Source organism: Lontra canadensis, unplaced genomic scaffold (genome assembly GCF_010015895.1).
Source record: "Lontra canadensis isolate GAN:19392208 unplaced genomic scaffold, GSC_riverotter_1.0 scaffold58, whole genome shotgun sequence".
In the NCBI taxonomy this organism is placed as follows: Eukaryota; Metazoa; Chordata; class Mammalia; order Carnivora; family Mustelidae; genus Lontra; species Lontra canadensis.
Window position 1 is genome coordinate 7,057,747 of NW_022631052.1, and position 22,493 is coordinate 7,080,239.

The window sequence follows — 22,493 nt, forward strand, 5'->3', positions numbered from 1 at the left end:
AAGATTATTTAAAACATGATGAGGCACACTGAGGAAAAAAAAAAACCAATCAAATAGAACTACAATAAATGAAAACTTATTAATCACTGAAGTGAAAACCTCAATGGATATATTGAACAACAGATTAGAAAATGATACTTCAATTACCCAGAATTCACCCCAGAGGAAAAAGCAATGGAAAATATAAGAAACAGAGGATAAAGCAAAATCTAACACATATAGGAGAAGCCTGGGTGGCTGGCTCATTTGTTAAGTGTTAGACTCTTGATATTGGCTCAGGTCCTAATCTCAAGGTTGTGAGATCAAGTCCTGCATCAGGCTCGGTGCTCACTGGGGAGTTTGAGATTCTCTCTCTCCCTCTACTCCTCCAGTCCGCCCCCCCCCGCCCCCCGCCACCAGTTGCACTTACACCGACTCACACTCTCTCAAATAAACACCCACTCACACGCTCTCAAATAAACAAGCAAAATCTTTAAAAACAAAAAAACTACAAAGGATGCAAGACAGGGGCACCTGGGTGGCTCAGTTGGTTAGGCATCTGCCTTCAGCTCAGGTCATGATCTCGGGGTCCTGGGATTGAGCCCTATTCTGGGATCCCTACTCAGCGGGGAGTCAGCTGCTCTCTCTCTCTCCCTCTGCCCCTCCCTCCATGCCCCCCCAACCAGCTCATTCTCTCTCAAATAAATTTTTTTTTTAAAGACTTTATTTGACAGAGATCACAAGTAGGCAGAGAGGCAGGCAGAGAGAGATGGGGAAGCAGGCTCCCTACCAAGCAGAGAGCCTGATGTGGAGCTCGATCCCAGGACCCTGGGACCATGACCGGAGCCGAAGGCAGAGGATTTAACCCACTGAGCCACCCAGGCACCCTGCAAATAAAATCTTAAAGGAAAAATTTAAAAAGGAAAAGAAGCAATAATCAAAGAAATAATGATGACAATTTTCCATATAGACGAAAAATACTAAATTTACAAATCAGGAAAGCCAGCAAATCCCAAGAAATTTAAAGCCAGAGAAATCACAGGGAAACTGCAGAAGCTCAAAGACAAAAAGATCTTAAAATCAGCCAAAGGGAAAAGACAAAGTACCTATAGAGAAATAATAACACTAACAGAGGACATCTCTATAGCCAAAAATCAGAGTATCTTCAAAGAACTAAGAAAAAATAATTGCCAATCTTGACCTGTGTGACAGAGAAACTACCACAGAAGAAAAAGTAAGATTTTCAGACTAAAATAGAGAATTTACAATCAACAGATACTTTCAACAGAACTTCCAAGAATATACCTTAGGAAGAACTTTATCCTAGAAAGAAGTTCTGGGAAACAAGGAAGAATGGGTGAGCAAAGAAAACAGTAAACACATAATAAAATAAATACAATGAGTATATAAAACAAGAAATACCTCTATCATGGTGCTAAAAAAAACAAGTGAGAACACTAACTTACCACATTAGTACTTTTCAAGTCATAAAGGAAAGATGCTAATTCTAAAGTCCCAGTATTAAGTATGATAAGATTAATTTTAGTCTTTGTTAAATTATACAAAGATGTTGAAATTTCTAGGGCAACCATCACAAGAATAGGGACAGAGAATATAAATTCCAAACCAGTAAAGAGGAAAAATGGAATGAAACAAGCAAACCAAAGTTAATAAACAATCCAAGGTATGATCAAGAAAGGAGAAAATAAAGGAAACTACACTGAACCCAGTCTTCACCTGTCACTACTATGCTACTGCATTTTACTTTCTTTAGTATCATGAAAGTCAAGTCTGAAAGGATGATAAGGAGACTCACATTAGAAGACTTTGGAAATGCTTTCTTTGGGGCTAGTGCATTTTCCAAAGGGAAAGAAGCAGGAACTATTAGGTAAAAAACAGATCCAAGGTAATAAAGGGGAGAATCCGCCTACCAACATTCCATAAAGGGTTACCAACCTAGACATAAAAGAATTCAAAGCCAAACATTATGTTGACAAGCCTTGTTCTGCTCTCCAAAATGCAGGAAGTCTAATAAACCAGCTTTTAAACAATCTCTTATTACATATTCACATCCTTTACTGTCCAAAAAAATATAAGGCTACCTAATTACCTGCTGAAGTGGTAACCTCTGGGGAGAACCAGGAGACTTATCAGTGGGTGAGGAAGAGACTTATGCTTTCTTTTACTCTTTTACAATCTTAATTTTATGATTTTTACCTCTCTTTTCTTTAATAAATTTATTTGGATATAACTTACATACCATATAGTTCACCTATTTAATTTGTACACCATCATTTTTATTGCAGATGCAAACTTTTTTTAAGATTTAATTTATTTATTTGAGAGTGAGCAAGAGAACAGAAGCACGGGGAGCAGCAGAGGGAAAGGGAGAAGCTGAGCAGGGAGCCTGGCACGGGGCTCGATCCCAGGACCCCAGGACCATGACCCAAGCCAAAGGCAGACACTTAACCAACTGAGCCACCCAGGGGCCCCGCAAATTGTTTTTAAATATCCTCTACTCAGGGTGCCTGGGTGGCTCAGTGGGTTAAGCCTCTGCCTTTGGCTCAGGTCATCATCAGGGTCCTGACCTCAGGGTCCTGGGATCAAGCCCCGCATAGGGCCCTCTGCTCAGCAGGGGGCCTGTTTCCCCCTCCCGCTCTGTCTGCCTGTCTGCCTACTTGTGATCTTTCTGTCAAATAGATAAATAAAATCTTAAAAAATAAATAAATAAATATCCTCTATTTAATATCCTCTGGAAAGTACAGCTCAGGAAATATACTTAGTAACACTGCAATACACTTATTGTGGTAAGCATTTCATAATGTATATAATTGTTGCATCACTATGCTGTACACCTGAAACAAATTTAATATGTCAACTATATTTCAACTAAAAAAAAAGCAAAAAAAAAAAAAACCACACACACACAAAAAACGCGACGCCTGGGTAGCTCAGTGGGTTAAGGCCTCTGCCTTAGGCTCAGGTCATGGTCGCCGGGTCCTGGTCCTGGGATCCTGGGATCAAGCCCCACATCGGGCTCTCTGCTGAGCAGAGAGTCCACTTCTCTCTCTCTCTCTCTGCCTGCCTCTCTGCCTACCTGTGATCTCTGTCAAATAAATAAATAATAAAAATTTAAAAATAAAATAAATTATTTTTTTTTTAAAAACCCTCTACAATACAAAAAGCATTTTCTTAAGAAAATATAGCCTAAAATAGTGTTTTTTGAACCAACAGGGACATAATCCTCTCAGGAGCCACAGACTAATTCTTTATTCATTCTTTGAATTAACATGTTAACCAGCTACAGTCTAGAGTAGATTATAGAAACAAAACATTTGGAGCACCTGACTAGCTCAGCTGGTTAAGCAAACTGACTCTTGGTTTCAGCTCAGGTCATGATCTCAAGGTTGTGAGATCCAGTTCCTCATCGGGCTCTGTGCTAGGTGGGGCCTGCTTAAGATTCTCTCCCTCTCCATCTGTCCCTCCCACACCACTCTCAAAAACAAAAACATTTTACATGTATACTTACTATTTTTCACATTAATATAACTTATAATTAAGAAAATACATTTTTTAAAGATTTTATTTGACAGAGAGAGATCACAAGAAGGCAGAGAGGCAGGCAGAGAGAAAGGGGGAAGCAGGCTCCCTGCTGAGCAGAGAGTCCAAAGCTGGGCTCAATTCCAGGACCCTGAGATCATGACCTGAGCCAAAGGCAAAGGCTTAAGCCACTGAGCCACCCAGGCGCCCCAGAAAACACATTTTTAAAAAGGCAAAATGTCATTAACTATCCAAATTTCTATTAACACTACCATTTACCTCTTTTAAGCAAGCTGTGTAACACTCTTACCATTTACCTCTTTTTTTTTTTTAAAGATTTATTTATTTATTTGACAGACAGAAATCACAAAGAGGCAGAGAGGCAGGCAGAGAGAGAGGAGGAAGCAGGCTCCCCGTCGAGCAGAGAGCCCGATGCGGGGCTCGATCCCAGGATCATGACCCCAGCCAAAGGCAGAGGCTTTAACCCACTGAGCCACCCAGGCGCCCCACCATTTACCTCTTTTAACTAGGACCAATTCTATTTTATCTAAATCAATAAAACATTAAGAGTTATCCTACTGTTTTTGCAGCCATTTTTTTTTTCACTTAATGACATAAAGAAAACTCAGCAGGGAGCCTGGGTGGCTCAGTCAGTGACACATCTGTCTTTGGCTTGGGTCATGATCCCAGCATCCTGGTATCAAGGCTCACATCAGGCTCCCTGCTCACGGGAGAGTCTGCCTCTCCCTCTTTCTCTGCCCCTCCCTACTGCACGTGCTTGCTCTCTCTCAAATAAACAAAATCCAAAGAAAGAAAGAAAGACTGACTCATAGCTGACAGCTGCTTAAGTTTAGGTCCCAAAAACCTCTTACAACTACAGTATTTTATTTTTTAAAAAGTGGGGGGGGCGCCTGGGTGGTTCAGTGGGTTAAGTCTCTGCCTTTGGCTCAGGTCATGATCCCGGGGTCCTGGGATCGAGCCCCGTACCGGGCTCTCTGCTCAGCAGGGAGCCTGCTTCCCCCTCCGTCTCTGCCTGCCTCTCTGTCTACTTGTGACCTCTGTCAAATAAATAAATAAAATCTTTATAAAAAAATAAAATAATAAAAAGATTTTATTTATTTATTAGAGAGAGAGGAGAGAGAGAGAAAGGGAGCATGAGCTAGGGTGGGGGAGAGGCAGAGGGAGAAGCAGGCTCCCCACTGAGCAGGAGTAAGTCCTAATCCCAGGACCCTGAGATTATGACCTGAGCTGAAGGCAGACACTTAACCAACTGAGCCACCCAGGTGCCCTTCCAGCATTTTAAATATGCAGGACATGCATCCCTCAAATATACTATTCTCCAGACAAGAGACTCAAAGGGGTGGTTCACCAAACACAATCCAACTTCTATCTTTAAAAACCTAGTTTTAGGGGCACCTGGGTGGCTCAGTGGGTTAAAGCCTCTGCCTTCAGCTCAGGTTATGGTCTCAGGGTCCTGGGATCAAGCCCCACATCGGGCTTTCCGCTCGGCGGGGAGCCTGCTTCCTCCTCTCTCTCTCTGCCTGCCTCTCTGTCTACTTGTGATCTTTGTCAAATAAATAAATAAATAAAATCTTAAAAAACAAAACAAAACACAACAACCTAGTTTTTGTTTTTGTTTTTAAGATTTTTTAAATTTATTTATTTGACAGAGAGAGATCACAAGTAGGCAGAGAGGCAGGTAGAGAGAGAGGAAGGGAAGCAGGCTTCCTGTTGAGCAGAGAGCCCGATGCGGGGCTCGATCCCAGGACCCCGAGATCATGACCTGAGCCGAAGGCAGTGGCTTAACCCACTGAGCCACCCAGGCGCCCCAACAACAACCTAGTTTTACTCTAGGAGTCTGATAATACCAAAAAGATTTAAGTTTTTTTTTTTTTTTTTCTTTAAGATTTATTTGACAAAGACAGCAAAAGAGGGAACACAAGCAGGGGGAGTAGGAGAGGGAGAACAAGGCTACCTGTCTAGCAGAGAGCCCAATGAAGGGATCGGTCCACATGACCTGAGCCGAAGGTAGATGCTTAACAACAGGACCACCCTGGCGCCCCTCACTTTTTTAATTTGGTTTTTAGTCATTTCTACACCCAACATGGGGTTCAAACTCATGACCCTGAGGTGAAAGGTCACAGAGACAGGCAACCAGCCAGGCTCCGCAGAATAGTTTTTAAATGAGACAGGGAGGGGAGCAAAGTTCTTTATAGAATAAATAATTCAGAACAAAGGATAAAAGCAGAAAAATCACTAATGTACAATCACCAGTTATATCTGATTAGTGAATACAAAAAACTGCTAAATAAAAAAGACTGTATGGGGCGCCTGGGTGGCTCAGTGGGTTAAAGCCTCTGCCTTCGGCTCAGGTCATGATCTCAGGGTCCTGGGATCGAGCCCTGCATCGGGCTCTCTGCTCGGCGGGGAGCCTGCTTCCCCCTCTCTCTCTGCCTGCCTCTCTGCCTACTTGTGATCTCTGTCAAATTAAATAAATAAAATCTTAAAAAAATAAAAATAAAAATAAAAATAAAAAAGACTGTAAATATCTCATTCCTCCACAATCTCAAAACAACAACCTGAATCTAGGTATTATAAAGGGAAAAGCTACCCATATAAGGGAGGTATCTGATAGATCTCATTTTAATGAATAGGATAAATTGACTTCTTAAGGACACATTACCAATGTAGGAATTCTGCCACAGCTATGTGACTTGAATCTAAACATGAGAAAACAGTCAGACAAATCTAAATTGAGAAAGAAATATTCTGACTCTTCAAAGTACCAATGTACAGAAAGGAAAAGAAAAGGGGGTTGGGGAGAAGGGCCTAAACCTAAAATTAACCTAAAAAGAACTAAACACAATGTGTAATCCCAGATTTTGAAAACAAATAAGTTCCAATGGATATTGTGTATAAGTAGGGAACTTTTGTTAAATTTCCTGAGAGTAATATGTGTATTTTATTTATGTATAATACCCTTGTTCTTAAGATACATGCTAAAGTACTCAGGGATAAAATGTCATGTCTGCAACTTATTCTCAAATAGTTCAGGGGTAGAAATAAAAACATAAAATAAATGGAAAATACTAAAATTGGCAAGTATAAACAAGGGGTATATAGACATTCACTGTACTATTCTGACATTTAAGAATAAAAAGTTGGGGGAAAAAAAGAATAAAAAGTTGGGAAAAGCAAAACAAAAAAGGCAAATCTAATCTCATGAACAACTCTCGATTTTATATAAATTACACAGTATAATAGTTAAAAAACCTGTAGAGACAGAAGCTAGTACAGAATAAACAAACCTACCCTTCATGTCATTGAGAGCATTGGAACCTTCAAGGGACTGGTCTGTACCACATACAGCCCTCCAGAAGTCCTGCTCTGCCATACTGCGGGCCTGCCCTTCATTTTGCAGACTTAGGGCCAACATGAAGTCCAAGTTTGCACTATCTTCACCACCCTCTTTTGGGGGCTGTCGGGTTCTATTCCTTTCCTGCCTTTCTTGTTCTTCCACTGGAAGAAAAAATAAATAACCAGTACTCAAGATACATTAGAGGGGTGCCTGGGTGGCTCAGTCAGTTAAGCATCTGACTACTGACTTCTGCTCAGATTCCGAACTCAGGGTCATGAGATCGAGCCCTGTGTCAAGCTCCATGCTCAACATGGAATCTACTTGAAATTCTCACTCACTCTCCCTCTCCCCGTCCCACTCATGCACACCCACACTTAAAAATAAATAAATCTTTAAAAAAAAAAATTAGAGGGGTGCCTGGGTGGCTCAGTGGGTTAAAACCTCTGCCTTCAGCTCAGGTTGTGATCCCGGGGTCCTGGGATTGAGTCCCGCATGGGCTCTCTGCTCGGCAGGGAGCCTGCTTCCTCCTCTCTCTCTGCCTGCCTCTCTGCCTATACTTGTGATCTCTGTCAAATAAATAAATAAATCTTTAAAAAAAAAAAATTAGAGATGCTGCTACCTCATGTCCATGCTTAGCAAATATTCAAGGTTTACAGGCATTGTGCAGGAACAAAAGAGGCTTGGTCCTCCTGTTCTCCTAGGACTCCAAACATCAAGTCTGCTGTGATAAAGGCTCCATTATTATTCTAATTATCTTATTAATACCCCAAATTATTAAGCTGTAACTATGAGACAAGTACTGTGCTAAACATTTTTCATATATTTCTGCACTAGAGCAAAATAGCTTGAAGCATGGAGCCAGATTGCCTGAATTCAAGTCCCAGCTCTACCCCTTACCTAAGAATGCCCGAGAACTAAATCATTTAACACATATTAAGCACTTTACAAATGCCTGAAGCACATGCTGTATACTCAGTAAATACTAGCTATTAACAGGATGTCACTGTCATCATCATCAACACTAGCTATAATCCAGTGGTAATCCAATAGCAAAGAGGTTACTTCCAATCTATAGTTAGGTGTATTAGAAAGACTACCTAACTATAATCAGGTTTTATTATTAAAATCTATTTGCCCTCAAAGCCCTGTTCCCATTTGTCCTGAGATTTTGATACCATTCCAGTTTTCTAATCCAAACACAACTCACACAGATTATTCTGAATTGGAAACTGGGCTGTCATGTTCCTTTGGTTGGAAGTTCTACTATGGAAAACATCTGATTCAAAGGCTCTCAGAGGTCTTCGGGGTATCCTCATAGGGGGGTCCAGAGCCTCAATTTGCCTGAGGAGCTGGGATGCAATCCAGATGCCATCTTGACCCCAGGACTCATCATATGCATTAGGAGGCATGGCAACCTCATCTCTCTTTTCTTCCCCATCTCTTCCACAAACATCAGGATGAGTCTTCAGATCTTTCACCAGGACATTGCGCCCACAACTGCCACATAACTCTGTCCGGGCACCACAGTAATCTTCATGGTCCTTCAGTTTGAGAACAGAAAGTTCCAAATCACAATGCTGGCAAAGGGCAAGACGTAGAGGACACTCAGTCTCCTGTAACACAGAATAATAGCAGTTAATATGCCGATCTAAAAGAGGCTATGTTTTAGCATGGAGGTTCCTCAAAATGTTGAAAATAGAACTACCCTATGACCCAGCAATTGCACTACTGGGTATTTACCCTAAAGATACAAACGTAGTGATCCGAAGGGACACGTGCACCCGAATGTTTATAGCAGCAATGTCTACAATAGCCAAACTATGGAAAGAACCTAGATGTCCATCAACAGATGAATGGATAAAGAAGATATGGTATATATACACAATGGAATACTATGCAGCCATCAAAAGAAATGAAATCTTGACATTTGCGACGACGTGGATGGAACTAGAGGGTATCATGCTTAGCGAAATAAGTCAATCGGAAAAAGACCACTATCATATGATCTCCCTGATATGAGGGAGTAGAGATGCAACATGGGGGGTTAAGGGGGTAGGAGAAGAGTAAATGAAACAAGATGGGATTGGGAAGGAGACAAACCATAAGTGACTCTTAATCTCACAAAACAAACTGAGGGTTGATGGGGGGAGGGGGGTTGGGGGGTAGGGTTATGGACATTGGGGAGGGTATGTGCTTTGGTGAGTGCTGTGAAGTGTGTAAACCTGGTGATTCACAGACCTGTACCCCTGGGGATAAAAACATATTATATGTTTATAAAAAATAAAAATAAATAAAATAAAATAAAAGAGGCTATGTTTTAATACAGGGAAAGGAAAGCCAAAAATATTTATTTACTTCAGTATTCTCTTCCAGACCTAGCTTTGCCTGCCATGGTTTTCTATGCATTTAAGAGTCACGGCTTCGGGGCGCCTGGGTAGCTCAGTGGGTTCAAGCCTATGCCTTCGGCTCAGGTCATGATCTCGGGGTCCTACGATCGAGCCCCGAATAGGGCTCTCTGCTCAGCAGGGAGCCTGCTCCCCCCACCCTCTCTCTGCCTGCCTTTCTGCCTACTTGTGATCTCTGTCAAATAAATAAATAATCTTAAAAAAAAGTCACAGCTTCCCTCTGTCCCTGTCAACTGGTTCTACAAGAGGAAAGAAACTCTCACAAGGAATCTACTCACTCAGCCACCCTACCATCATTTTGTGCACACATTACAAAGTAACCCAAGTAACCCAAAGCCAGCCAGTTCTTGGGCAAGAGCAAACACCAAAAGCACAGCAATGCAAGTACGTTTGTCAAAACTCCACCAGCCCAATTTCCCCTTACTACTCCAATCTGTCTTAAGTACCTGGTAATGAGGAATAGAGACTGTCCTTTATAAAGACACTGATATTTCTAATCTGCATATTTGTACATAGCACTGGCTTTGAACTGACCAAATAAACCAGAAATTACCAACAAAGATGACCCCAAGATTATAAATACTCAGCAGATGAAGGATAAAACTTATAAAACTGGGACACCTGGGTGGCTCAGTTGGTTAAGCATCTCCCTTTGGCTCAGGTCACGATCCCAGGGTCCTAGAATCGAGTCCCGCATGGGGCTCCTTGCTCAACAGAGAGTCTGCTTCTCTCTCTGCCTGCCCCTCCTCTCTGAGAAATAAACAAAATCTTTAAAAAAAAAAGGAAAGAAAAATTTTTTGTAAAACTTATTTTGAAATTGTAACTAAAACACCAAAAAAATTAAAAAGATAAAATCATATGTTCCTCGGATATACACATTCCAAACCTTGGAACTTCAACTCAGAACTTCAATGTAACATCACTTCAAAAGTTTAGATACTTTACAGCCACTGTGCCAAAGAACAAAAATTTCTTTTCATACAAATTAAACCCAAGTTCTATCCTAAATGCTACTTTAAACACTTTTAGCATAATTTGTGTATGCATGAACTATCTCTTGTAGAAAGCACAAAAAAATGATTAAAGAGGGCCTAGGTAAGAGGAATGGAAGAGACAATTTTTACATACCTGCTTTTGTGACTTTAAAATTATATACCAAGTGGCTATAATACTGACTCAGAAAGATTTTATTAGAAAAATGCCACCGATTTAAAGTTACTCAACAGCCAAAAAAAAAGTACTCAGCCAAGAGTAAAATATTGCTGGCACATACCAGATAATGTAGTAAGTACTTTGTTAGCAACCCTAAAACGTGTTAATAACTCACCAGAGCACCAAATAAAGTTTAAACTTTTTTTTTTTTTTTTAAAGAGAATTTTTAAAAATTCTTCAGTTTAATCTCTGGTCTACAACTATTTTGATCTAACTTGCAGGAACATTAGGAAATACTTTGTACTTGTACCTTTATAATGACTGATATATTACCATGTTACCCCCAGAAATAGCCGGAGTGAAGAGGATAGAAGACAGGAGAGCTAACTGGAGGTTGTTTTATAGAGCAGGTAAATATTAGAACCAGAGAAATACTCATTATTGTTAATGTGACCTCAATCATAACCACCCCCCCGCCCCGCTGGTGAGCCCTAGTACAACATAGGTCAAATGCTTAGAAAAACTAGTAAGAGTGCCAAAGTACTTTTAAGATGTTTAATTCTGTGCTATGGAATTATGAATAGTTATTGTTTTCTTCTTACATTTTCCAATTTTTCTACAATGGTTACGAATTACCTTTTTAAATTATAAATTGTCATTTTAGGTACACAGAATGATGTGTACTAATAAGTGCATACCTTGGTAAATTTTTACTTATGTATACACACTATGTGACCAACTAAATAGGGGATCTTTTTAACTGGTGAATTCATATGCTCATTCACAAAAACAACGTTCATTCAACTATGGCAAACAGTTTTATTTTAACTAGGGACAAACTGATACTATGTTCTATCTCATGAAATGCACTCTGAGGAATTGCTTTGGGTATAAACAGCATGTTACCCAAGTGATCAAGAAGTCAAAAGGAAATTACAAGATGTTAGGCAGGCTCTGTACTAAAGTGGTTATACCACACTGGCAAGCCCAGGCTTGGTTTGGCACTCACTGAAGGTGCCAGCTAAACCCCAGCAGAAATGACAGACTCAGTTCCAAAGAGTAACGCTCTGAGACCTGAGCAAGGGGTGCAATAGTCACGCAGCTGAATCTGGCAGCAAAAAGTCAAAGCCTTGAATACACTTTAAGAGACAGTGTTTGTGGAGCTGGTAGAGAACCAAGACTCAATCAGACTGGTTTTCTGCTCTGCATGTAGCTCAGTAATCTCAGTAATATTGGCCCCAAGGTAACTCACGCTCTTCATGGTACAGGAAAACTAACCTCATGCTTCTTTAACTGCCTTTTCTCCAACTTCTTATTACATTTGCAGGTCACCTATGATAAGAAGTGACAATCAGTAAATTGGCTTTGTGATAACATAATCACTTGCTAATGCAAAATAGCAAGTATAATAGAGTTATGAACATTTGAGTACTTGGTGGTTTACCTGACAATGTTCTGTCGCCATGTGACTCTCCATGTCAGATTTGGGAAATGGTTCCTTGCAGATAGGACACATACCAATGTTCCTTTGACAGTGGATCTCATGGATGGTAAAATTAAATACAGGAATTTCTTTTTTGCTATAGAAACAGATCAAAGGAAAAGGAAAGCATTACTGACTAATCTATGCACAGTGATATTACATGAAAATCTGCTGGTCAGATCTTTAGTCTTTGTTACTTCTCTTTAGTAAATCTAGTCTGTAAACTCTTACGATTATTACACCCCTGCTTTTCAAGGATTAACTTCCAAAGGTTTTGAGTCTTCTGTGCAACAATGAGTTATCAGTGCTATGTACTACTTCTACAAGCTCAGCCTCACTTTCTAGATGTCAGAGCTAATCACAACCAGCAACATGAAGTCAGATGCCAAGAAATACACCAGGCTTTTCTAAAACTATCCATGACCCAAAACACAATGATATACTCCAGGATTGTTTTTAAAACAAACAAACAAACAAGCAAAAAACAGCCTACCAATTATTTTCACTCTGGGTCTGAGGTAGGTTTAACCTCAATAGATTTTATTCCACTAAAAGTCAAACAAGCAGATGCCAGCACTGAGATAGTCAGTGGGGAACAGTCTCCCATTTTTTTTTTTTTTAAAGATTTATTTGACAGATCACAAGTAGGCAGAGAGGCAGGCAGAGAGAGAGAGAGGAGGAAGCAGGCTCCCTGCTAAGCAGAGAGCCTGATGTGGGGCTCGATCCCAGGACCCTGAGATCATGACCTGAGCTGAAGGCAGAGGCTTAACCCACTGAGCCACCCAGGCGCCCCAACATGTCTCCCTTTATGTCCCACATGCCTTTCAAAGCAGGCTAGATACTAGTCAGGAACGTGCTCTGGTCCTATTGGTATGACTTCACTGCAGAACTGTACAATAATGAAGTCCTGAATCCCTTCCCCCAATCCTGTCTCTTCACTCACTCTCTGCCATTCTCTTTAAGGAATCCAATTCAATTATCATCTCTAAGTTACAGAAAAGGGAGGAAAATGACAATCTTAAGTGAGAGAGTAAGATCATTAAATTTAACAAGAGTGCTTTATGTACACTTCAGTAAGAGAAATATTCAGTCTTTACTTTCAGTAATTTGGATATAGCCATTAGAAAACTCCAATTTTAGTCTAGGTAAAGATTGCATTTAGAGACTGTCTGGGAGGTGCCTGGGGGGCTCAGTGGGTTAAGCCTCTGCCTTCAGCTCAGGTTATGATCTCAGGGTCCTGGGATCAAGCCCTGCATCGGGCCCTCTGCCCAGTGGGAAGCCTGCTTCCTCCTCTCTCTCTGCCTGCCTCTCTGCCTACTTATGATCTCTGTCTCTCTCTGTGTCAAGTAAATAAATAAAATCTTAAAAAAAAAAAAAAAAAAAGACTGTCTAAGGTTACCTGCCTGGCTCAGTTGGTAAAGCATGCGATGCTTGATCTCAGCATCCTGAGTTCAAGCCCCATGTTGGGCATGGAGCCTACTTAATTAAAAGTAAAGAAAGAAAGAAAAATAAGGAATGTGTCTAGGGGTACCTGGCTGGCTCAGTCAGTACAGCTTGTGATTCTTGGTCCTGGGGTTTTGAGTTCAAGCCCCATGTTGGGTGTAGAGATTACTTTAAAAAAAAAAAAAAAAGATGAATGGATAAAGAAGATGTGGTATATATACAATGGAATACTATTTAGCCATCAAAAATGAAATCTTGCCATTTGCAATGATGTTGATGGAACTGAAGGGTATTATGCTACGCAAAATAAGACAATCAGGAAAGACAATTATCATATGATCTCACTTCTCTATGGAATTTAAGAAACAAAACCAAAGATCATGGGGGAAGAGAAGGAAAATAAAACAAGACAAAATCGGAGAGGGAGACAAACCATAAGAGACTCTCAATCACAGGAAACAAACTGAGGGTTGCTGGAGGGGAGGGGGCTGGGGATGAGGTGGGCATGAAGGAGGGCACATGATGTAATGAGCACTGGGTATTATATAAGACTGATGAATCACTGACCTCTACCTCTGAAACTAATAACACATTACATGTTAATTAGCCGAATTTAAATTAAAAATATAGAGTCTATAAGTATGTCACCTAGAATAAAATTTCAGAAAAATAAAATACTGAACAGAATCAATACAGATAATTACACCATCTTTAAATATTTTATTTAGCCTACAAAGCTAAATACTATAGGAACTCTCTTCCACACTAAATTGTAGATAGTTTATTTCTCTCAGAGTTTTCATCTTCATACATAGTGTAAGAAACATTTCAAAGTAGGATGACTGATGTGCCTCCAGCTAAGTCATACTCCAGTCTGAAAGACCAAGACACCAAATAAATGCAAATTTATTTCCGCCCAACGGTGAAACTATCAAGGAAGTTCTTATGCACAGAAGAACAATCAACTGTGAGATGGGAAGAAATCTCAACGAGATAAAGAGGGAAACTACCAATATCTTTAAAGATTTAACTCCCCTTATTTTTCCCAAATTCCAAGCTTTCTGAGGAAACCAATGGTTTTAAAGTAATTATTTTTTTTAAATGAAGGAAAAATATACAGAGGCTATAAATCAAAGTTATGATCTAAACCTAGTAAATCAACAAAAATTAAAATTAGTAAGTTCCACTGTTAAAGATGTTGTGAAACTAGTGTTCTATTATGTTACCAGTGGTACTGTAAACTGCTTAAAAATAGGCTGAAAATCTGTTTCTAGGACCATAATACAGTCTTTAACCAGGTAATCTCACTCTTGGAATTATGAAGATTTTCATTAGGGTCGTAAAACAGCTTAAAAAAATCATTAGGGACAACTGGGTGGCTCAGTTGGTTAGGCCACTGCCTTCGGCTCGGGTCATGATCCCGGCATCCTGGGATCGAGTCCTGCATCGGGCTCCTTGCTCATCGGGGACCCTGCTTCTCTCTCTGCCTCTACCTACCACTGTGCCTGCTTGTGCTCTCTGACAAGTACATAAATAAAATCTTTTTAAAAAATCATTAAAAATGTTTAAAACAGGGCTCCTGGGTGGCTCAGTCATTTAAGTGGCTGCCTTAGGCTCAGGTCATGATCCCACAGTCCTGAGATCAAGCCCTGCATCCGGCTCCCTGCTCCTCCCTCTCCCACTCCCTCTGTTTGTATTCCCTCTCTCACTGTCTGTCAAATAAATAAATAAAATCTTTTAAAAAAACAAAACCGTTTATTTTTTTATTTTTTTTATTTTTTAAGATTTTATTTATTTATTTGACAGAGATCACAAGTAGGCAGAGAGGCAGGCAGAGAGAGAGGAGGAAGCAGGCTCCCTGCTGAGCAGAGAGCCCGATGCAGGGCTAGATCCCAAAACCCCGGGATCATGACCTGAGCCGAAGGCAGAGGCTTTAACCCGCTGAGCCACCCAAGCGCCCCCGTTTATTTTTTTTAAAGATTTTATTTATTTATTTGACAGACAGAGATCACAAGTAGGCAGAGAGGCAGGCAGAGAGGTGGAGGCAGGCTCCCTGCGGAGCAGAGAGCCCGATGCGGGGCTCGATCCCAGGACCCTGGGATCATGACCTGAGCTGAAGACAGAGGCTTAACCCACTGAGCCACCCAGGTGCCCCACCACTTGGGAAACTTTGAAAGAAACCTTGAAAGAAAAACAGATTTGCAACAATTACATACATGAAACAGTTGTCTGCTGGTTTTCTTTTAAATTTAGCTCCCAAGATAGTCCCACCAAACATTCCAACCAGACAAAATACCAATATACTTACTTCCTATCATACAGATAAAATCAAGGTGTTTTAAAGGAGATAAGAACACAACTCCGTATCTAGATACAACTGCGAAAAGCTCCAAGGAGGGCCTAGCAAGTTAAAGATGAAATTTCACCTTAGATAAAAATGACTGAAAGGCAAGCCAAGGCTTCCAGAAAATTCCTAGTAGCTTCTAAATGCTAAACAGAACAAGCCAGAAATCAATTCATTATTACATGTAAAAATAAAAGTCGAAGTTTTGGGGCTTTTTGTTTTTAGTAATCTCTGTAACCATCACGGGGCTTGAACTCATGATGCTGAGATCAAGTCGCGAGCTCTTCCAACTGAGCCAGCCAGGCACCCCCTGCCTTTTTAATTTATTTTTTTTTTTTTAAGATTTTATTTGACAGAGAGAAAGAGATCACAAGTAGGCAGAGAGGCAGGCAGAGAGGGGGGTGGGGAAGCAGGCTCCCTGCTGAGCAGAGAGCCAGATTCAGGGCTAGATCCTAGGACCCTGGGATCATGACCCTCACGATGCAAGCAGAAGGCAGAGGCTTAACCCACTAAGCCACCCAGGCGCCCCAACCAGGCACCTTTATAAGTCAAAACCTTCTAACATTGAAGTTCCTATTCGTTAGAACCACACTCTCCCCCACAGAGAATAGAGATGACATGTAAGAACATCTTCAACAACAAACTCCTCCTTTTACTGGCCCAATGGATCTAATGGCAGCTCATTTTTTTTTTTATTTAAAAAAAATTTTAAGTAGGCTCCATGCCCAAAATGGGACTTGAACTTATGACCTGAGATCAAGAGTTGCACACTCTGACAGAGCCCAGCCAGATGCCCCAAATTTCTTATTATTTTTTATTTTTTTAAATAGACTCCATGCCCAATATGGGGCTTTAACTCACAACCCTTAGGTTAGGAGTCACATGCTCTACCGACTGAGCCAGCCAGGACCCCTTCACTTTAAATTTTTTTATTATTTTTTTTTTATTTTTAGTAAACTCTATGCCCAATTTGGGGCTTGAACTCATGACCCCAAGATCAAGAGTTGCAAGCTCTACTAAATGGAGCCACGCTGGCACCCCGGGCGCTCACATTTTGAAGTTTACCTTTTCTTAGGGAACAACAGAAATATGGCTTTAAAAACAAAAATTTTAAACCTAGAATTTAAACAGGGTTACTAAGATGGGAGGTATGTGCTGGCTTAGTTACCCTTCCATGCTAATCCTTTTTCTTTAAATAAATTGCTTTGGCTTTGAATAACCCTATTTTCATTAGCTTTCCATTAACTTACCTTTTTTTTTTTTTTTTAAACTCCCTTAGCATAGTTATTTATATATTGTCCTGGCCTTGAGACTCCTTCAAATTGGAGAACTGATAAAATAAGAGTATCTTAATTGATGACATTGCCATTATGTCTGGCTTTTTACACAATCACAATGTTTTCTTGTGATTACCTGCATCGCTGATTATTTTGTACCAGTAATAGCAAATATAAAACACAAACAGAGCTAAAATAGCTTTTAAATTGGCAGAAAGTGATAGGGGCATAGTAGAAAAAAATACCCTATAATGCAAGACATGCCATTAGAAATGAAATCTTAAATCTGTTCAGGTAAAGAATATTGCAATCAGCAGTTGCTCTGATTATATCCTAATTCTGCTGAAAGCCTAATAAAAAGAAAAAAGCAATAAAAGAATAAAAACTTATCTGGCTCAAATCTTCCAGCAGTCTGAGTCAAAGTATTTTCCTTCTTCAACATCTCTTCCCTTTTACCACAATTTAGTAAGTTAAACATAGCACAGTCAGTTCTGCTTTGCTTTTTTACCCTTCCATAGAGTGCTTATACATTACCAAAATACCAAACTCAGGAAATTATTGGCTGCATCCTAAGTTTCATTTCAGCAAGAAAGAGTTGCCCTTTCCTGTCACTCACGTGGGTTAAACACACCAAAATAGAAAGCTTAACATCCAAGTCTTCACAAACAGTTCTGATCATGAAATGATAATGATTAAGCAGGACTGCCAGAAGACTTTAACTAGAGTTTTTTGCTGTTATCGTTTCTGTTTTTGTTTTTAGTTTTAAAGCGGTGGAACATTCCTTCAGCAAAATCCTTTATAAAAATATTTGAGTGGCTCTGGCTGTACTACTCTCTCAATGCTAGATGTAAAACCAACCTCACTAAACTTGCTCCCAATCACCCCCAGGACAGCCACTGTAGCAACATGGGGAAATCTTTGTAACATTTTGAAAAGCATACATCTAACCCAAACATTGTATTATATTTTTTGTATCTTTTTTTTTTTTTAAGATTTTATTCATTCATCAGAGAGAGAGGATCCAGAGTGAGCACAGGCAGACAGAGTGGCAGGCAGAGGCCACTCTGTCTGTGGCAGACAGAGAGGCAGAGGGAGAAGCAGGCTCCCTGCCAAGCAAGGAGCCCGATGTGGGACTGGATCCCAGGATGCCGGGATCATGACCCAAGCTGAAGGCAGCTGCTTAACCAACTGAGCCACCCAGGCATCCCTTTTGTATCTTCTTTCAAAAAAAAAAAACTACGATAAGGAGCACCTGGCAGGCTCAGTCATAGAGCATGGGATGCTTGATCTCAGGCACGTAAGTTCAAGACCCACGTTTGACGTGGAGTCTACTTAAAAAAAGAAAAAGAAAATAAATTTTAAAAAATAATAAAAATGTATTATATTTTCCAGAAAGACAAAAATTACATCTGCTTATTTATACATCAGAAAAGTGAGGCTCCAAAACAGTCAGTGGGGTGACTGGACAAGTCATTAACTAAAGGCAGGTACCAGAGCTCCAGACTCCCAGCTCTATCACATCACTCCACTCATTTCTCTATGCTACCTGAACCCTACCATTTTTTTTTTTAATTTGACAGAACACAAGTAGGTAGAGAGGCAGGCAGAGAGAGACGGGGAAGCAGGCTCCCCGCCAAGCAGAGAGCCCGATGTGGAGCTCGATCCCAGGACCCTGAGATCATGACCCGAGCTGAAGGCAGAGGCTTTAAGCCACTGAGTCACCCAGACGCCCCTGAATCTACTGTCTTATCCCATCACTAAAACAGGCAATGTTACATAAAATGGTTAAAAAGGCTTTTTAGTCCCATATATTTCCATGTTATATGATAACAAATTTAACCTGCCAATAAATAAACCAACCTTCTACAGAAACCAGTTTGTTCTCTTTCCTACATTTCTTAGATTTAATTTCTTACCAGTTGTCACACAGTTGAGTGTCCTGGTCATCTAGAAATTCAGCCATCTTTAGTTCCTTCAGAAAACTACAAAGGAGAAAAGTGTAAACTTTCAATTTCATTTCTGCTTTTAGGATGACATGCAGAACACAAAAACAAAAAACAACTACACAGAAAATGTTACCAATACCAGTATATTAAAGTATTTTATTTAATACCCAATACATTTATATTTTACCCTATTTTCTAATTTTCATTTTAAAGTAACTTGACAAGCAAAAGCACCACAAAAAACTCCTGTAGACCTTAACCCAACACATCATAAATAATCACAATAAAATTATCAAATGTGGGGAACTAATACTAATACAATGTTAATAACTCATCTATAAATCATATTCATGAATCATTCCACTAATTTCCTTTTCCTGGTTCAAGACACATATCACATCGTTATTTCTCCTTTATCCTCTAATTTAAGATACTTCAGTTTTTCTTCATCTTTCAAAATCGTGTTAAGTGTAGTTTGAGTCTGTTCAGTGTTTTTTCATGACTAATACTTTTTTTAGCAAGAATACCACAGAACTGATGTCGTGCTCGTCTCAGTGCATTATATCAGAAAGTACATGATGTCAACAGTTTTATTATTACAGATGATGTTAATGTTGATCCTTAGCTGAAAGTGTCTGCCAGGTTCGTGCACTGTAAAGTTTTTCCTTCTTTTTAAACAAGATGTCAGTGCAGAGAGCAAAGTGCTGGCAATTTCCTTACCACTATTCTTTGCTATGACACAAAAATGGTCTTAAATACTGCCCCCAAAGGGCTCTTAAATGGTTCTGACATTTCCGAATGAACTCACTTTTCAAAGCATATATTCATTCAACATGTTAATTGAGACCCTGGATGCCGGACTGGTACTAAGACTGCTTCACAAACTAAAGAAGTGTCCATAACAGATCAACTTAGTGACAGAGGAAAAATAAATTAGCGGATATCTTAATGTATTGTCATGGAAAAGTACAAAGACAAATGGAGATGAAGGGGATCTACTTTAGAAAAAGGTGGTAAGAGAACTTTCTGACAAGATGACATTTAAGGGCGCCTGGGTGGCTCAGTGGGTTAAGCCGCTGCCTTTGGCTCAGGTCATGATCTCAGGGTCCTGGGATCGAGCCCTACATCCGGCTCTCTCCTCAGCAGGGAGCCTGCTTCCCTTTCTCTCTCTCTACCTGCCTCTCTGCCTACTTGTGATCTCTGTCAAATAAATAAAATCTTAAAAAAAAAAAAAAACGATGACATTTAAACGCTGAAGTGTGAAGAGGAAGTAAGAGAGGATGGGAATTGGGGGAAATCCAATCAGGCAGAAGGCCCAAAAGGCAATGAAAGAGAAAGTAAAGGGAGATCTGGAAGAGCAGAATGAAAAACGAAAAACGGGAAGGACTCAAGGAGGCCTTATCGTGTACAGCAGAAGGGGTATCAGACTATAGTCCTAGCTCAACGGTACCCCAGAAAATGGTTTGTTTGTTTTTTTAAAGATTTTATTTATTTGACAGAGATCACAAGTAGGCAGAGAGGCAGAGAGAGAGAGAGGAGGAGGAGGCAGGCTCCCCGCTGAGCAGAGAGCCGGATGCGGGGCTCGATCCCAGGACCCTGAGATCATGACCCAAGCCGAAGGCAGAGGCTTTAACCCCCCGAGCCACCCAGGTGCCCCCAGAGAATGGTTTTAAATTAGGGAGTTACAGGACTCAAGAGAACCGCTCCCACAAGATATGTACACTAAGGGTAGGAACCACCGATCTAGGAAAATAAATCACGTTCCCTAAAGGGGAAAGCCTGGATACTTTTCTCAGGGCGGTCTGTTTCTCGGTGTGTTCCAGAAACTCAACCAAGACCAGAGCTTCCGGCGAGGGAAGTGCCTGCCCTCTGGCTGCAAAGGGTCTGGGGGTGGCAGGCCGAGCTAGGAGTGGGCCCCTCTGAGGGTCGAGCTCTGGTTCCGCCACGCAGTGGATATGGGACGTGACCTTTCTGGGCCTCAAATCCCTCAGGCAGACAACTGACCATACTTCAAAGGGCCCTCTGCACGGAGCAAAGGGGCGAATGCACGGAACTGCCCCAGGACAACTCAAGTCTCCAACCTGACAAGGAGCCCCTCTCAGATGTTTCGGGCGCAGCTGCCCCCTCGTGTCCGGGCGCAGGAGGCGGTTTCTAACCGCCCCCTCCCCGGGGGAGTTCGGGGGTGGGGAGCGGGAGAGGGCACCAGCTTCGCAAAACAGCGGCGGTTCAAATGGACCGTCTGACTGCTACGCGCTTCACAAGGACCCTCGCCTCCAGGCCGGAAGCCCAGCAGGTGAAAGCCACTTATCCCATTCTGGGGAGACAGCCGCCGCACAGCTGGCCGGAGTGGGGACTCGAACCCCGGTCCCCGGGCGAGAGCCCGCACTAAGCCAGCGCGACACCGCCCCTTTTCGCCCCCACCTCCCGCCCCGCAAGCTGGGGGCTCGCGACTGGAGCCAGGCTCCGCCCGGGGCGCGGTGCCCACTGCGGCGCTCGGGACGACGCCCACTTCCCCGACACCCTGGCCAAGGCCGCGAAGGGGCGGCGCCGCCGGGGGCTGCCGAGACTCGGGTTCCCCGAGGAGAAAGCGCGGCCTCCTCCACTGGCCTGAGGAGACGCCGTGGCGTGGCCGTCTTTCTCCTCACCGCCGCGACCCCCGGGGCCCACAGCCCCCTCGCCCACACACCAAGCCACAGGGATGCCGGCCTCCTCCCGAACCGCAATGAGGCTCCCAAGGCTCCGGCCGCCGCTACACTCACCCGGGACGACAGCAAGGACTTGCAGCGAACCGCTAGCCGCAGACACAGAGCCTCCCCACTCAGCCCCCCGCACTGAACAACGGCCCCCAGAGCCGCCTCACCACTTCCGACCGCCGCGGAGGAGCGCGCCCATTGGCCAGGGGCAGCCCCAGCTGTCAACCCATTGGATGATACCGCTGTCGCTCCCAGGGCCCCGCCTGATGCGAGCCGATTGGCTCCTCAAGCTCCACCATCCCTGAAAAGTCCCAGCCCTTGGACAGCTGGGGTAAGCAACTGAGGTCTGAGCTGGAAGCTGGGTTCTTAGGGCTCAGCGGCTAACCTTGACACAGGCTAATAATATTTGCATGAATAATACACACACAAACATTACTAATACGCTTAATATATTAAGATAATTAATAGCATTTGTTCTCTTGTCATGAGCCATTAATACTTATTAGTCATTCTTATTGCTGTGATAACGCCCTCATGCAAGACCTCTGCAAGGCTTTATCCATATTTGAGCACTTTGCTTTTTGCAGAAGATTTAGCCGCTGGATCGCAGTTTTGACTCCCATATTCTCTACTGCTACCTGTATGGACTCTCCGAACTCATGAATTAAAAAAAAAAAAAAAATCTGCTAACAACAAATTGTATATATCTGTAAAGCACTGTGTGTGTGTGTGTGTGTGTGTGTGTGTGTGTGTGTGTGTGTGTGTAGAATTGGAATAAATACATTTTAAAAAGAATAGATCTAGTTTTTGTCATAGGTTCCTGGCACAGAGCTTCAAAAAACTGGAATTTCCTGAGTGATAGGAGTGTCTTTG

General features: G+C 41.7%; 1 protein-coding gene across 2 annotated transcripts in view; it reads right to left on the minus strand.

Moving 5' to 3' along the window:
- Positions 1-21,795, minus strand: part of TRAFD1 (TRAF-type zinc finger domain containing 1) — a 29,449-nt gene extending 7,654 nt beyond the window's left edge. Inside the window, exons 1-6 of one of the 2 annotated variants that reach the window (XM_032876252.1) lie at positions 21,687-21,794; positions 18,898-18,963; positions 11,879-12,014; positions 11,713-11,766; positions 8,085-8,490; positions 6,832-7,038 (exon numbers count right to left, since the gene is read on the minus strand). In XM_032876252.1, the coding sequence (XP_032732143.1) occupies positions 6,832-7,038; positions 8,085-8,490; positions 11,713-11,766; positions 11,879-12,014; positions 18,898-18,944 (850 nt within the window). In that variant the 5' untranslated portion in view covers positions 18,945-18,963; positions 21,687-21,794. Of the gene's footprint in view, positions 1-6,831; positions 7,039-8,084; positions 8,491-11,712; positions 11,767-11,878; positions 12,015-18,897; positions 18,964-21,686 lie in introns of both variants that reach the window. The other variant, XM_032876253.1, reaches the window with a different exon arrangement.
- Positions 21,796-22,493: the final 698 nt, after the last annotated feature.